General features: G+C 30.8%; 1 protein-coding gene across 1 annotated transcript in view; it reads right to left on the bottom strand.

Moving 5' to 3' along the window:
• Window positions 1–1,994: 1,994 nt before the first annotated feature.
• The window catches only part of Grip (Glutamate receptor interacting protein), an 80,865-nt gene continuing 65,297 nt past the window's right edge, over window positions 1,995–17,562 (bottom strand). Inside the window, exons 3-10 of the mRNA XM_065506906.1 lie at window positions 12,880–13,092; window positions 11,122–11,312; window positions 10,750–11,042; window positions 9,058–9,221; window positions 3,165–4,347; window positions 2,900–3,102; window positions 2,380–2,837; window positions 1,995–2,315 (exon numbers count right to left, since the gene is read on the bottom strand). Of these exons, the coding sequence (XP_065362978.1) occupies window positions 2,214–2,315; window positions 2,380–2,837; window positions 2,900–3,102; window positions 3,165–4,347; window positions 9,058–9,221; window positions 10,750–11,042; window positions 11,122–11,312; window positions 12,880–13,092 (2,807 nt within the window). The 3' untranslated portion in view covers window positions 1,995–2,213. The remainder of the gene's footprint in view (window positions 2,316–2,379; window positions 2,838–2,899; window positions 3,103–3,164; window positions 4,348–9,057; window positions 9,222–10,749; window positions 11,043–11,121; window positions 11,313–12,879; window positions 13,093–17,562) is intronic.

Below are 17,562 nucleotides of genomic sequence, written 5' to 3'. Positions count from 1 at the left end.
GACCATAGCCCCATATAAAGATCACTTCCGGAAATCACATAAACCCGCATAAATATGTTATAAATAACGCTATTGAGTTGAAATTCAACACAACTAATACCCATGTATTCCACAATCTCTGTACCTGTATAGGGACCACTTCCGAAAAACACATTAACCTGAATAAATTTGGAAATATTTGAATTTCAAATCGAATTACGGATTAATACCCGAGAATTTTTATATATATATTTTTTTTTTGAAAATTATATATTTTGTAACATACATATTAGTCTTTATAAAAAACCGACTTTTTAAAAAACCGGTTTGTCGGTTAACCGAAAATTGGCCTTTTTTAAAAAAACCGGTTTTTCGGTTAACCGACATCGAAAAAACCGGTTAACCGTCATATATGTGTAGAAAACATAAAATGCCCAATAAAGTATATATAGCTTTAAATTTTGTAATTTTTAGTAGTCAGGAATGGTTAATATTAAATAACTGTAAATATACAAAAGAGCTAAGTCCAATTATTTTGTAAAAATTTCAAAATTATTATCTCACTAAAATGGAATTGAGTATAAATATGTTACTAAATATATAATACTTGTTTTAATTATTGGTTTATTCATTAAATTTCAACCAAAAAATGTAAATCACTTGTTTAATTCAATATTTGATAATTTGAAATTTATTATCAACTCCACTTTTGATATGAAACAGAAATTGTTACAAGTCCTAAAAAAGGACCTATAAGATATAATCCCACTTCCTCTCAGCTGTGATTATTTGTCATTATAAAAAAAAACTCCATTATCAGATTTGAAAAATATTTCAAATAATGGATTTTAGAACGATTTTTGTCTCTCCTGTAATATTTCTGAAAAGCTAACGAAATGATTAATAAATTAAAATTTTAGGTATAAAACACACTAATGAAGTCAAATTTATTGAAGAAAGGTATGTACTTCGAATTCAATTGAACGTTTGGTAAGATCATCACTAAGTTTTTAATGAATCATTAGTAAGGTTTAGCCTAAACTTATAGAATTATGCGGAATTTAATTTTTAAATTTATTCTGAAAAAGTTTTTAAGTAAACTCATCATGTGTATACAATGAATATTAGAAATGCACAAAAACGTGAGATTTATCAATTTTAGTCCCAAATTTTAAAAACCGGCTAACCGAGTGATAAAAACCGGATAAACCGGTTAACCGAAAATCAACATTTTAAATTAACCGGTTCGCAAAAAAAAGAGATTTCGAAGAAAAACCGGTTTTTCGGTTAACCGGTTTATAAACACTAATACATACGTATTTGGAATATTAAAAATATTAATAAGTCTGTTTAGAAAACACATTAAAATGAATAATAATAATTAATTTTACACGTTTTATTTTTGTTCTAAACTAGTTTTTTATTTGTTTCAAGTAAAATTTTTAAAGCAAGAACACATGTGTTTTTAATATTTTAGCGTCTGTCAAATTTATGATTTTTTAAAAAAAAAAATGTTGACGTTAAAATAATAATAGTATTCAATATTCCATAAAATTACTTAAAATACTTTAATATAAAATAAAAGTTAAAGATTTACAAAAAGAAACTAAATGTAAAATTAATAAAAAAGACCATTAATCATAAAAAGAAGGCAAAATAAATCCTTTAAGACAAAAAAGCACTTTAAGAATTCAGCTCAATTATACATACAATTACTGCGTTTTCAATGATTATTGTCATTATTAAATATTTTATAAAAAAAAAACTTAAACAATGTATACAAATTGTAAGTAAAAATTAAAAGAAATATTTATGTAATTAATAGTATTTAGTTTGGAAATAAATTCCTGGTTTTTTTTTGAAAAAACTATGGCATGATTAATTTGGTTTTTAATTATTTTTTTTGGGAGGGGTATTTTTAAATACAACTTAAAAAACTAAATTAAAATACTCGTACTTAGTTTAATTTTTATAATAATAAGTAATTTATAATAGAGTTTTTATTTCTTTTGGTTTTTTGGCATTTAAAGTGTTAATTCTAATTGTGTTTTCGTAAATTGTATAAAAATAATTTAAAATTGTATATTTGGTTAGAAAATATCATAGTATTGATCTGATCATGATTTTGATATTGATCGTTTATTGAATATTTAGGTGAATGGTTTTAAAAAAGGCACGTACTGCTAAAACAGTTTGGGGAGAGGGTTGGTTGGAGGAGTAGGAGGAAACTATTACTATTCTGTGCGTTGTATAATCATTTCGATTTTGTCACCCGCTGCAGCTATTAGGGGCACGGTAAGGCAACAGTCAAAATCTTGGGTCTTCATTTCATTAACCTTTAAAAGAATATAGATTATTTCTTGTGTTTTGTAAAGATATTTTTACCATATAAATACATACCTGCATTATTCTGTCAAAAGGCTTTAGTAAGCCACATTTATCAGCCGGTCCTCCTGTTCTTATACGATTTATAAATACCCCTCTCTCATACAGACCATCGGATACAGAAAATCCATAATCATCGTAAATTTTATCTTTGAATAAAGTGACATGGAACACTCTCGGTTTTTCCGCCTTACCACTTGCTGAACCATTATCGGTATTTGCCGAGGGACTTCTGGGTCGTCTCTGAACTTTGGCATATATGGCTTGTGGTTGTGGCATATTGCTGGTTTCTGTTGCTGATCCGTAATTATTTTGTACATCATGGGATCTTAAGATCTTCAAATCCACTATATCTCCTAAATTTTGTAGTAAGTTTGTGGCATGCGATAGAGGCATTCCTTGTATGGAATCGGTATTTATGGCTAAAAGTTGATCACCCACTTGGATTTGACCGTTTTTATGTGCAATACCTCCTAAAAAATATGAAATAATGAATTAAAATTGTTATATTTTTGGTTTATTATTTAAATTTTACCTTCAACTATACCACTTATTGTAATGGCTTTTGAAATATCTTCACTGCCGGCCAGGGTTATACCCAGCAGTCCTCCCTTGGGCTCTAAACGTACTGTGAAAATAATTTGATGCAAACTAGTGCCACTGCTTTTACTACTCGAACTAGCAGCCGAGCCATAGACTTTATTTTCCATTGGTGGCGGTAAAGTGGTGCAGTCAACACTAGAATTAAAATTGAAATTATTAAAATTTGTTCCAACTTGTTCACTCTTTTTAAAGTTTACCTGGCATATCTATCCAAATCGTAGCCACCAAATTCATTATAATTTGCCTCATCATCCGGTAATTCTGTGGTCAAACTTTGAGTATTCTGATTATGAAATGAACGACCCATGGTGCCACTACTGGTCCAATTGGGGGCCGCCAAATGATGCCTTATTTGCACGGAATTAAGGGTACTATCATCCAAGGTGGGACCTCTAAAGTATTCAGGTTGTGGTGTGCTCGATTTTAGGGACATACAGTCATTATATTTGGCCGCATAGGCACTGCTGTATAGATCATGATCTGTGGTGGGACTATTGGGGCAGTTGCTGTAAATATGATTGGGTACTTTTTGTTGGGCATCAAACAGGAAATCCGGTAACATAACCCGTTTCACCGTCAACGTGGAAAAATCTCCCATTGAACCTTCCTTAAGCAGAGAATCCACATTGAAATGTTGCACTGGATGATTGTCTACAGCTAGAAGAATATCGCCGGTACGTAGAGAACCGGTACGATGAGCTGGACTACCGGGCTTAACATCGGCTATAACAAAACCACCATGACTAGAGCCATTAACACTCAAACCCAAGCCAGCCTTGCCAGCTCGTAATACTTTAACGTTAAACACACCGCTAGAGGGCACCACAGTGTCTGGCATATCAAATTCTATTTCCAGTTCCAACCAATTAGCTGGGGCATGCGGAGGTCTTGAGCCCATATCACCCAACAACTGGCGCATGGTTTGTTGCTCCAAATTATACATTTTATTGATGGCCACTATGCGATCTCCCTTTTGTATGCAACCACAACGATCGGCCACTGAGTCGGGTAAAATTTTGGAAATCGTTACTGCTCGACCGCAGGGTGTCTGTTGACCCAGCACCAAACCGCTGCCCATGCTGCAGTCCAATAACACCGGAAATGTTTCGGCACGGCAAATGCCCATGCTGGTTGAATGATGCAAACCGGATGTAGTGCTATTGCTGGCATTACCCAAACTACTGCCGCTTACACTGCTGCTGCCGCTGGGGCCACTAACACTGCCACTACTGCCGGCGGCACTTGCTGCACTGGTGGAGGCAGCTGCATTGGCCGACTCTAAAGGCAGCGAACTTTTGCGCACAAAACGTTGACGCTGTCGTGATTTGCGTGATTCCAAAGTGTTGAAACCGTATTTGGGACTGTTTAAAGTGTTGTGACCTGTAAAAAGAAAAACAGAAGATGAAAAACATACTCTAGCAACTGTAAAATACTTAAAGATAAAAGTGTATACAACGACGAGATAGAAAACGGAAGAGACCTCAATTAGAATTGAAAAAAAAGTATTTATAGTTTACATTTCCCCCTTACTTACTAAATATGTATTGCTCTACAGACTGATCAATAAATAGAAATAAAATGTTGAAGCTTTTTCCAATCCCCCCTGATTATTGTTTTCACATTATGTCTGCATAATTTATGGTTTTTCGAAAGGGCTTTTCCACAAACTCACTCACAGAAGATGACGGAAATGGGAAACACACAAGAAAGGAAAAAAAAGAAAAGCTGTACACATTTGTTCGTAACACTGTGTCAGCTAATAAATAAATACTTCTTTCATTTTCAAACTTTAAATGTTTCTTCTATTATTTTACTTTTGGTACATTTTAGATTTTAATTTCTTTTGTGTTGTCACTTCATTTCTTTTTTTTATAGATTCATTTGAAATTCTTTGTGATTTGACATTGACAGTCATGATCACTTTTGTGTGTTTTTGTTTTTGGAAATTTGTAAATGTCACTATTTTTAGTAGATCTGTCTAACAATTACAAGTTTTATCAGTTTTTTTTATATCAGGAATTTTTATTTTTATAAAAAAATATAATTTTGGTGTAATTTATCATGTCATTGAGGTTTAATTTGTATGTCAGCATAAATTTTGATAGATTTTTGGAAAAATTGTAAATTTATTTTAAGATTTTAAAGAATTTTTAATACAAAAAGTGTAGATTTGTGAAGGAGAATTTAAAATTTCACTTCTCAACAGTTTTAAAGTGGAATAACTGCAAGTGATCAGTACTGATCTTATGGTTTAATAAATCTTCTCCTGTTTTCTATTTATTTCACCGGAAAACTCTCAATAGCTCTTGAAACACCTGCCTCCTTTGTAGTTTTCCCTATTTTTATTATAAATTACACTTTAATTACCTCCTCTTCTACCCGGTACTATATTGAATTAAGAATAAGAATATTAAAAAGTAATTTTAAAATTAGTTGCGACACACTTATAACCTCTACGCCCGCTTTCACCATCATTCTCATTTCATTCTTTGCCAGCTCTTTTAAACTCATTTAAGCAATCTGTATTAACTTCCCTTTTCGGCATTTTTTGTTAAAGTTCTTTCATTTAAAATTTAAAAAAATCTTAATTTAATAAATTTGAAAATTATGAAAGAAAATAATCTCTTGCAGCTCATATAGAAAAAGATTTAAACACAAAACTAGAAAGCAAAGACAAATCATAAAAATAAAGAACAGAAAAAAAAGATTTAATTTATGTACGAGCGAGTAGTATTATTACTATGCCTGAATGACGCCGATTTCAACAAGAATTTATGTTACGCTTCATAATGCTAGCCGACCAAGAAGAACTTTTTTGTCGGAGATTTCATGAACTCTTTTTTGAAATAGTCTTTTAGTTTGTTTTAACTTGTAGTAGCTACAAGTGAATGGTAGGTATAGACATTAAACATACAAAATATGTATGTTTCTCCCCTCCTTTTTAGTTTTAAATTTTTTATGTCTGTTTACGATCGACAAATGTCACCAAAATCATATTGACACAAGTCACATGTGAATATGGTTTTTAGCTGTGTATTATTATTATTATTACTATTTTATTTTCTTTGGGAACAATCTCTGAGAACAAAGATCATCGGAATACACTTAAAAAAATTTTAAATTAAAAAAAAAAATAATCAAATTGATTCCAAAAAATCTTAAAAATTGCCTTACAAATATTCATAAAATAGTAATATTTGCCCAATTCACATTCGGTGTCGTATCGTTGTATATCGTATTTGTTTTTTATTAATATTTTGTTTTTGTTTCGACATACATATTTTGTTTGAAAAATATTTTTGATAAACAACTACAACGACACCGATTGTGAATTAATTATAAATCTTTCGCCTTTGTATACATACTTTAAAATGAAGAAAATAGGCAATCACGTTTGAAAATGCTTTTAATTTGAGAGTAGTAGTATCCGAGATATATCCAAAAAATACTCATGGTCCTGCTGTTTTGATCATATCTCAGCCATTTATAATGCTGAATTTGAGTCCGTTAGGTATCTGGGGCTATCGGAAAGTTGAGTTAAACCCGAATAAGAACATTGTTATATCAACATTTCTATCTAAAAGGATCCAGATTATAAGATGCAACGGTTTTATAGTATCTGCTAAAGCTCAGAAATGCTCCTACATCAAAATCAATGAAGGTATATTCGTTAGACCAGATATTTGAGAATAGAAGAGAATGAAAGCCAAATGTTTATCGACCACGTAAGCAACAACATGGTTGTTCAAAACTTCCTTGGTTAATGATGAGTAAATACTGCATGCGACCTGTGGCAATTCTTGTTTAACTAGTTCAGATTTTCAATACCCAAATTCTTGAATATCTGACATATTGATACAGAATTTGGATCCGTTAGGTATCTGGGGCGGAAAGATGAGTTAAACCTGAATACGGACATTGTTATATCAATATCTCTAACTATAAGCATTCAGATTATAAGATGTAACTGGGCCATCAGTAATCTGTTTTTTTATTCAAAAGCAGATGGAGCAGAAAATATCGTTTTTGCACATATATAACAAAGTAATGTAGCAAAAGTGGTGTAAGTTGAATATACCACTAAATAAATAGTTTGGGGTTACATCACTTTTGCGATGATAGCCTCATGTATAGTCAGTACTACTATACGAAATGGATGTATGGACCATAATTGCGACAGATGTGAATCCTTCGAAATGTGTATTTATTGACGTATACTGAGAATACCATGGACCGATCCTTAGAACAAAATGCTACAAACTATCATAAAGTCAAGAGTAAATAAAGAAAGGAAATGGTTTGGATTGGATAGCAAATATTCAAGAATGGGAGGATTTCGGCAATAGTTGACAAAATCCTGGGAATCTTTTGAAATTGTTCGCTATGTGAAATGTAATTGTATTCATCGCCAACATTTGTATTACGAATTGGCAAATAAAGAAAAAGAGATTAATTTCTGCATCTCGATAGTTCTTGTATTTTCATTACTTTTGGAAAATGTTCTAAGAAATCACATAAATTCAAAATGTATTTTAAAGCCCTGGATGCTTTTAACAGGTAGTGAGTGCCAGAAAGTTTAAAGGCTGACTATAGAAAACCACTTTTGTCTCTCACTTTGGGAACCACGGATTTAACGAGTATTATATAACATATTGTTACGAATTTGCATTAGCGATTTCAATTTATCGGTCTGTAACGGCTGTTTGCAACATTCATCATGTTTATAAACATTTCCATCAGTAGAAACGTCTACTTATCAGCAGTTATTAATATTGATGGAAGTATGGCAACATTGACCCTGAAGCTGGTAAAAGCTCTAGAAATAGAACTTGCATTATCTACTGGAAAGAAGATGGCGCTGTATACATATAAATATCATAGGCGCTGTTTAAGTGTAATTTAAGTTTGTGTATTATTGTGAATTATAAACGTGTATTTGTATAAAAACTCATAGTGGCTATTTAAGCTGTTGTTGTATAAATTTGAATAAATAAAGAGTGGTTGCAATTTTAAACTACTAAACTGCTTTTATTTGCAATCAAAAGTATCCGGTTTATTTAAAGAAAATAAACCACCGTTTTTAAAAGGTAAAAACGTAACAATATCATTCTGCAGTGTGATGCAATGTTCTAGAGTTTATCTATCGTATTATTTTTCTTGATAAAGATAGATATTCAAAATTCCTATAAACCTTAAATTATTGTGGCAATTTCTTCAAGTGTATTTTTTTTTGGATAATTATTTTCAACATATGTATTGTTTCTTCATTCATTTGAAAGATCTGAGATTGTGAATTGATATTGATGATTATTGCTGCCACTAATGCTGCCGTTTGGCTGACTGCCTGGCTGCCACTGCTACTGTTTCTTAATGATAATGAGGTTGTCATATTTTTTTAAAAATATTGCTGTTGTTTTTGTTGTGGTCATTCGAAAAAAAGACTGCGTGTGTTCGGCTCGTTCAACAGCCTTGATTCACAAGAAGATTGTGATGGCTGTGCTAGAGCTGACACTGGGGGCGATGATGGCAAAAGTTATTTATGTGTAACAACATGCAAAAATCATTAGGAATATAACTAAGAAATATGTATACTGATTTTAAATTTAAAAAAAATTATACTAAAATTGTTTGGATTTTCCAATAACTATTAACAATTAATTATTTAATTTTCTTTAAAATTTTAAAAGTTATTTTGTTCTAATTTTATAAATTTTTTTAGAAGAATATGAATATGTATCTTCATATTTGAATGGAAAATTGTACATGTTTTATTTTTTGCTGTCTAGTGGTTTTGTTTTCCTACACATTGGCGCCATGTTAACTTCGAAAAAGACATGTATGTTCCTGTCACGAAACCAATTTTTCATTTCATTTTTGTATGTGCGAACTATGTATGAGACACTACAAATTTGTTTTTCCCTTTTTTTCTGAGGCTTTAACATCTTTATTATGTTATTTTATGTCTATGTTATGTATGCTGAGTAGTTTTTTATGGTTTTTGTCAGCATAATGTGATGTTTTCAAGTTTTAATTGTCCACCTTTAGGAAATTTATTAGTGAAATTAGTTTTGCTTGGTTTTTTTTACTTACCTCTCCTGGCCAATGCATGGGCTGGCATAATTTGCATTTGTGTATAGCCACGTCCCGAACTGGTGTCCAGTATTGTCATTACTTCATCCGGAGTGTAGGTAGAATTTTCTATATTAATATCATCTATGGAAAGTACTTGATCGCCAACGGTTAGAGCTCCGCATCTAGGGGAGGGAAAAATACATATATCAGTATATCATGAATTCCATCAGACATCACAAATTGACCTGGGGTCTTCTCTTTTTGGCCCTATTCGGTAAACACATACTGTATAAAGCTATTAAGACATTTCCATCTTAATTTTATATAATATCGAAAAACAAGTGAATTTATTCGCAAAACAAATTATTGACATTTGGAAATGTTCTCCACGCAAAATTTTAATTTTTTTGCTAAATTGACTAAACAATTAAATTCAAATTAGTTTAGTCCTCTTTTAATATTTTTTTTTTAATTGGGTGTATGACTTAAAAATGCGGGATTTTTTTAAATGTTTTGCTTTTATTTTTAAACACTTTCTGACAACACATGGTTTCCGCTCCAAAAGAACTGCTCATCTTTTGAGGCCAAGAACGAATCAAACCAATTTCGGATACTGTGTTCTATTAACTGAAGCGTATCCCTGAGAGAGCGTTTTGCATCGATCGAAACAAATAGTAGTCAGACAGGGCAAAGTCTGGACTATAAGGCGGTTGAGACAAAAACTTTCCCAACCACTTCTTTTTGAATAGTTTTTAGCAGGTATTGCAACATCTGGGCTAGCGTTGTCATGATCGAATATTACGGTTTCATGATGGGCGTTTTTCGGCTAATGCTTGCTTCAAACGTATCAGTTGCGTTCGTTACAGTTTCCCGGTATTGATCCGGATAGATATCAGCACCTCATAATATATAGGACACTTTTGGTCCCACCAAATACTGAGCATTACCTTAACGCCATGGATATTTGGCTTAGGTGTCGATTCGGATGGTTGGCCGGGCTTCATAAATGATTTCTTACGCTTCGGGTTATCGTAATAGATCCATTTTGCATCGCATGTAATGATTCGGACCAAAAATGATTTTCTTTCATAGCGTTCAAACAGAATTTCGGACATTCAAAATCGTCTTTTAAGGTATCTCGGGTTCAAATCGTATGGTATCCAATTTCTCTGCTTTTGGATGAATCCTGCTGCTCGCAAACGTTTTCATATTGTGGCTTGAGTAACTCCCAATGATTTTGCAAGCGCTTGTTGAGTTTGACAACAATCTTTATTAATTAATGTCTCCAATTCTTGGTCTTCAAACTTTTTTGGCTGACCCGTGTTAAAATCACCACTTCTGAACTGAACAAACCATCTCTCACACGTTGAATAAGCTTCGGTGTGCTTCAGCAGCACTTCAGAAGTAAAGCGAAACTTCCTGCATATGACGCTTTTTTGCCAATATTTTGTATATCCCGCATTTTTAAGTCAGGATCATAAAATACGAGTATTTAAAGGTACAGCCCATGTAAATTTAGAACGATTTTTACGAAAATGTAAAAAATCGTGAATAAAATCGCGAGTTTTTTGTAAATTAAAAGACTAAAAATGCACAAAGGACTCCAAAGGGTATGTGTTTAAAGAATAATTTAAAAATCGGACCCAAGGTCAAACATTTCTGTTTAGATTTTCTACAGATTTCCCTTTCATTTATATATTATTCACTTACCTATCTGCTATACTGGCTGGTAAAATACTCGCTATATACACGCCCGCTTGACTCACTTCATCGATTTTACTATGATCAGTCAGACCAGCTGCTGATGTATAGTTACACAAAACCAAACCCAATTTATCATTCATGGGCCGCTCAATTTCAATTAACAAAGGACCCATAGAAAATTCCACACTTTGCACCACAGAAACATCATATTCAATGGTAAGATTTGTATAGCCCGATATATGGCCACCACATTTAATGATCTGTTGGGCCTCAGCCAAAGTTTTTCCAATAAGAGAAACCTTAAAATACACAGAGAGAAATATTTTATAAAAAAATTTGTTATTTTCAACAAAAATCGAAAGCAAGATGAAAACATACATTATCCACTCTTAATAAACGATCACCCGGTTTTATTCGACCCGTTTTGTAGACAGGACCATGAGGTCGTACATGTGTAACTATTAGGGGATAATCAGCTCCTCCACGCAATGTTAGACCCAGACAACCACTTTCTCGTTCCACCGTTATTTGAGCCAATTTGGATGTAACACAAAGACTATTTTGGGAAACTAATAATGTTTGTTTTGTTTTATTTTTTTATTGGAAAATGCATTTAAACGTGTTGAAAGACAAAATTTTAGACACATAACACGCGTATGGATGATGTACAAGGGGGTTGTTTTGTATTTCATTTTTAATATTCAATAATGATGAAGGAGAGGACATGAAAAGAAAGAAAATAGAAATAGACAAAAATTTAAAACAAAAATTATTATTGACAAATGTAAGTGTTAGAAAAATGTAAATGGAATATTTCAATATGTACTTTTCCAAAGAACATCAGCTTATTTTTGTAATTTATTTTTGGTAATGCCTTGGCAACTTGTTGCTAATGTAAAGGTATATAAGCAAATAATTATGTGGTGTTTATAAACATTTTAGTTTAGAAACATAAGTGTTAATATGTATAAAGTATCATTCAAATGACTTCCTTAATGTTTTCTGAAAGTACTTTGGTGTATATTTTAGAATTTATATAGAATATTTTAAATAAAATTCAACAAATTCCTATAAAAATAGTATAATTTCATTTAATACACTACAACTACACCATTTCCACTTGTATTTCAGAAAATACTAATTGAATTTCAGAATATTCCAATTATATTTCAGAATTTTCCAATTAAATTTCAGAAATTTCTAATTATATTTCAGAAATTTCCATTTATATTTGAGAATTTTCAAATGAAATTTCAGAAGTTTCTAATTATTTTTCTGAAATTTCCAATTGAATTTCTGAAATTTCCAATTGAATTTCAGAAATTTCCAATTGTTTTTCAGAAATTTCTATTTGTGTTTCAGAAAATGGAAATTTCTGAAACCAGTTTCAATGAACAAAGTTCCCAAACCGCAAATGAATGAAGGCCCCAAAATTTTATACAGAAAAAACCAACAACGAAATTTAGGGACTTAGTTCATTTTTTGGGGATTTATTTCATTTCTAATTGGGGATTAATTCATAATGAAATTTCTCTGGGGTGTATCAAAAATTGGCTTCGCTCAGAAAAGTTGTTTTGCATTGACGGCCTTAGGCCGGGCGAAAAGGTTTTCTCCTCTGTATCAAAAACTGGCTTCGCTCAGAAAAGTTTCTTTGCATTGCGAATTCTGAGCGAAGCCGGTTTTTGATACACCCCAGAGGAGAAAACCTTTGCGACTGCCGGAGGCCTGCAATGCAGAAAGTTTTTAGTATGCGAAGACGGTTTTTTCACTTTGGTTGGGGGTTTAGTTCCTTTGGTTTTGGATTTATTTCATTTATAACTTTTGGGTTTTAATTCATTATGAATTAAGTCCCCAATTTTAGGGTTTTAATTCATTTGTGGTTTGGGGTCTTTGTTCATTGGGGACTTTGTTCGTAGCGCCACAAATGAAAACTTCTGAAATATAATTGGAAAATTCTGAACTTCAATTGGAATTTTCTGAGATATGATTAGAAATTTCTGAAATACAATTGGAAATGGTGTAGAATATAACTTCTAAAAACCCGTTTTTAATTTTAAATAAATTTCCTAAACATTCTCTTACAACCCTCGTTAATTATTGCATTCTTTGTTTTTGTTTGTATTTATTCATACTCACTGTATTCGGGCAGGGAATATTCAATTTCAACAACGGCAGGACCATCTGCTGAGCCACCACCGCACAGCATGCTCATAATGTGTTGATTTGTTAACCCAATTGTTGAGATGCCATCTATCTGATGTAGGCGATCTCCTGGCGCTAGAAAATCAGCAGCATGACCCAATGGACTCAACGTCGCTATAACAGGTGGATATGAAAGGTCGTTGCGTTCTAAATTTAATAAAAAATAAAAACACTTAAATTATTAGACATTTGAAATGAAACATTAATAAATTACAATAAAATTTAAACATTAACTACTAACGTGTCTAAAGTATAAATTTCAAAACAGCTAACATTTGTCTAACTGACTTATCAGTTTCATCAAGATAAAGTGCAAATGTTTCTTTTGTTTTTTGTTTATTTAACAAAATACTTTAATTTCAAACAAACTACGTTTGTATTTCCTGTTGTAAGTTTGTATGTGAATGAACAAAATTTTCTTCAATGAAATTTTCACTCAAAGTGTTGCCAATTTTTTTATTTAATATTTTTTATTTTGTTTGCTGTTGCTGTTTTATTTTTGTAGCTACATTCAACTTCCGTTTAATTTTTTTTTTTGTTTAGATTTTATTTTGAAATTTATAAATTTCTTTATATAAATCATCATTAAGATGATGATTTTTCATATAGTTTTTTTTTTAGATTTCTCTGACAAACAATCTTTGAATCTAGTCCAAAATTTTTTTGTCACTGGTCTACGGCTAAAAAGCAATTATTTGAAATTATACACTTTCTTAGTTAAAGAAATTATATATTTTTGTTGGGGTTTCCCTACACTTTGAACATGCACTTGAGTTTTTTTACACCGTTTGGTTACAAATAATTAGATAACAAGACTACTTATAATCAAAAAAGTTTAACTGAATATTTTTGCAAAATAAATCAAAGTACGAGTATTTATCAGTGAAAAGTGGCTGCTACAGTCGAAAAGTTTGAAACGACATGTGAGTGTCTTGCAATGATTTCCTGAAATTTTACTTTATATTTTAAATTTTTAACCCTAACACTAACACTAACTATATGCCTTACCCCCATTATCACAAGGTATAGTTATGTTTTAACCTATAGTTAACAGCTGACAGTTTTCATAAAAAATTTATCGTGTTAATGGTGGTTAATATTTAAAATTTTTACTGAAACCACACAATTTATATTTGTTAAATATTTAATTAATCATTTTTAAAATTATGACCTAAGTGCTAACTTTAAGTTAAGTTTTTATTGTTAATGAGGGTTACTGTTTAAGTTGAAATTAAATTAAGTTGCTCCAGCGATGAAATTTTAGAAAAAATAACTGAGTTAGAAAACGGATTAATGATAAGGGTAATATGGAATTTTTAGATAATGGTATAATTTTAGGATTACGATAATTTCAATCTGACTTATTCATCAGCAGATTCAAAGAAGCCTCTTTGATGTGAAATGGTTTTATAACTCTGAACCGAGTTTATAACATTCAAAAATGAGAAATCAGACAGATAGTCCAAAATTATTTTAGTAATTCCACCACAATCCTCAAAAAAGTCTAATATACATAAATGTTCACTGCTACACCATTTCATCTAAAATATTAGAACTTAAAACGTTTTTCATCTCAAAAAAACTCACATGACCAGTTCTGTGGTCAAGTTTCCAGACCAATAACAGATTATGACAATGACATGTTTAATGTTCATATAAAGTGTAATAGATTGAATTTGTTCCTTTTTGGAACCACTCAAGAGACTAGTTTTATGTGCTGTTTTTCTATAGCGAAAACAGGAAATTTAACATGTGTTTTGTTATTGTAACAAAAACAAAATACATGTAAAACGTCCACTCAAAACGCTCATTCGCTATAGAAAAACAGCACATTAAACATAGAGAAATATATACAGGGCGGTAGGTAACTCTCCTGTTAAAGACCTAACTCAGTTGTCAAAAACCTAAGTTGTTTGATTCCATCAGATTGGATTTAAAACGTTTCTTGATGACAAGATCATGCCACCAAATGTTTAATATCTTTTTAAGACAGGCGCGAGAGGTTTGAGTTTGAGTTTTTTTCTAGTTTCCGCTCTATGTATGTTTTCTCTACCCCCACAAAGTATATATATTCTGGATTGTTATAGATAGCGAAGTCGATATAGCCATGTACGTCTGTCTGTATGTTGAAATCAACTTTCCGTAGCCCCTAAATAACTTACATACATGATTCATACATCAATATGTCGGGTATTCTTCCAGCTCGGTGCTATTTAAAATCGACAAAATCGGCCCACAAATGACTGAGATACATATAAGGAAAAAACTGGGAAAACCTCGATTTTTGACCTATTTTTGATCTATATCTGGATTACTAAGTCATTAATATGGACAATATGGATATCTAATGATAGATATTTTAAAGTCCATTGCAACGATGTATATAAAGCTATAGTAAGTTGGACCTACAATGGGTCAAAATAGGGAAAAATATTTTTTAATCCGTATTTTTTTTCATTAAACATTTTTTTTTTTTAAATATTGGAAAAAACTTTTTTAAAAAACAATTTCGAAAAGAAAAAAACTTAAAAAAAATTTTATAAAAAAATTTCGAAAAAAAATGAAATTTTGTTTACCTAAAAATATTTTAAAAAAAATTATTTTTAAGTATAATTTGGTGAAAGGCATAATATAACAATAAAAGGTAGAATCACTACAAAATATGTTCTCGATTATACATGCCTTGAATTGTCAGACTAATATAAAATAAAAAATAAAACTATAATTGAAATAAAACATAAAAAAATTAACTAAATTGAAAAATTTAAATTCAATTTAAAAAATATGTATAAGAAGAAACATGCGTGTTAAATGTTGTTTGTGTAAATGTTCATTTGAACAAAATCTCGTAAGATTTATAAAATGTCCTGAAAATAAAATTAAAGAATGGAGTGCAGCCTACGGTGTTGAGCTGAAGAAACACTCCCGGATTTGCATGCATCATTTCAATGACTCCGATAATATTGAACTGCATGAAGCCACAAAACGTGCACTAGACATGCCAAATGCGACACCTTCTCTTGAGCCAGTAAAAGGCGTAAATGATTTTTTTTCGTATGCAAATAAATTATGTATTTCAAATATAAACATTTTTATTTGTTGTTATTCGTGTTTTTGGATTTCTGTTTTTTATTTTTCTATTATTTGACGTAACAAGGCATAGCATTTTAAACTCTCTCCCTAGTGATTCTACCTTCTAATCTTTGTATCATGGGTGAAAGGTATCTAAGATTCGACATAGCCGAATATAGCTCTCGTAATTGTTTTGTTTGAGTTTTTTTCTAGTTTCCGCAATTCTCTATATTGAAAACCATAGAGAAAAACAAAAAAATTTATAAAAATAATCACACTTACAACTGTTTTTTTTGTTTTCACATAGTTTTTACTATTCTCACCACTTAGGTGTTTTACAACTGAGTTAGGTCTTTGACAGGAGAGTTTCCGATCTATGTGTATTTGTCAATGTTGAAAACATTACATTTAAATTATATTGAAAAAATTTCCAATGAAATTTAGAATTTCAATGTGAAATTGAGAAAAATCCAAATAAAATATAAAATTTCAATTTCAGCGCAAAAGTGGTGTAACCCACAATTTTGTTTTGGTTGCTGTTCTGGTGTTACATACATTCCTTATAACTATCAATAGATTGGTACTCAAGAGCAGATGGATTGGCAAAAATCGTTTTTGCACAGAGCATAATATAACAAAGTAATATAGCAAAAGTGGTGTAAGTTAACACTACCCCTGTGTTTTTTTAGTTTCGGGTTACACCACTTTAGCCTCCACGATAGCCTCATATTTTATATTGAATTAATGATTGTTTTTAAAGTAATCTTCTCAATTTCAATTTGAAATTCTCAATTTCGTTTGTAATTTTCTCAATTTCAATGAAAAATGGTGTAGTTTTATTGGAAATATATTCGAATTAAACTAATATTAAATTGAAAATTAAAGTTCGATATAGAAATGCCATAGGTCACTCAAAATTCGTATACAACATTTGTTGACACTTTCTATATTTTTGCCGGTATTTTGAAAATATTTCTTTTTTAATAATTTGTCTTTCTTTCAGTTTTTTTGGCTGGCGTTGAATGGGGTTTTCTTGTATTAATGTATTTTTTTTAAGTATGTATTTCCAACCATGTGCCAATTTTTATTTTTTTTGTTTTCATCTAAAATTTTCATTTTGTGTTGAGCTACAATGCTGAAATTTTGTTTTGTATGTAGAAACGAGAATGTTGTTACGCATGGATAATATGTCGTCAAAAACATCTTTAGATTTTTGTTTTCTTTTCGAAAATGTATCTAGCATATGTAGGTATATATAAGTTATACATTCATACATATGAAATACATTAGTTTAAAATTTAAATGGATGTACATATGTATGTAGATATTTTTTATTTATTTTGTTGTAGCGTTTGTCTAGACATTTTGGTCAGTATTATTTAATATTTTCATAATTTTTCTAAATTATCATTATTATTTCATTGTTTTTTTCTAGTAAATGTTTTTCATCAAATTTATCAATTTTAATGTGTTTTTATATGCCTGGCAGAATTTTTGTCATAAATGAAAAGATTTCATATTTTTTTAATTTAATTTTTTTTTCTT

The sequence above is a fragment of the Calliphora vicina genome, chromosome 4 (assembly GCF_958450345.1).
Source record: "Calliphora vicina chromosome 4, idCalVici1.1, whole genome shotgun sequence".
Lineage (NCBI taxonomy): Eukaryota > Metazoa > Arthropoda > Insecta > Diptera > Calliphoridae > Calliphora > Calliphora vicina.
Note: the sequence above shows the minus strand (reverse complement) of the source record. Positions and strands in the feature narration are given on the sequence as shown.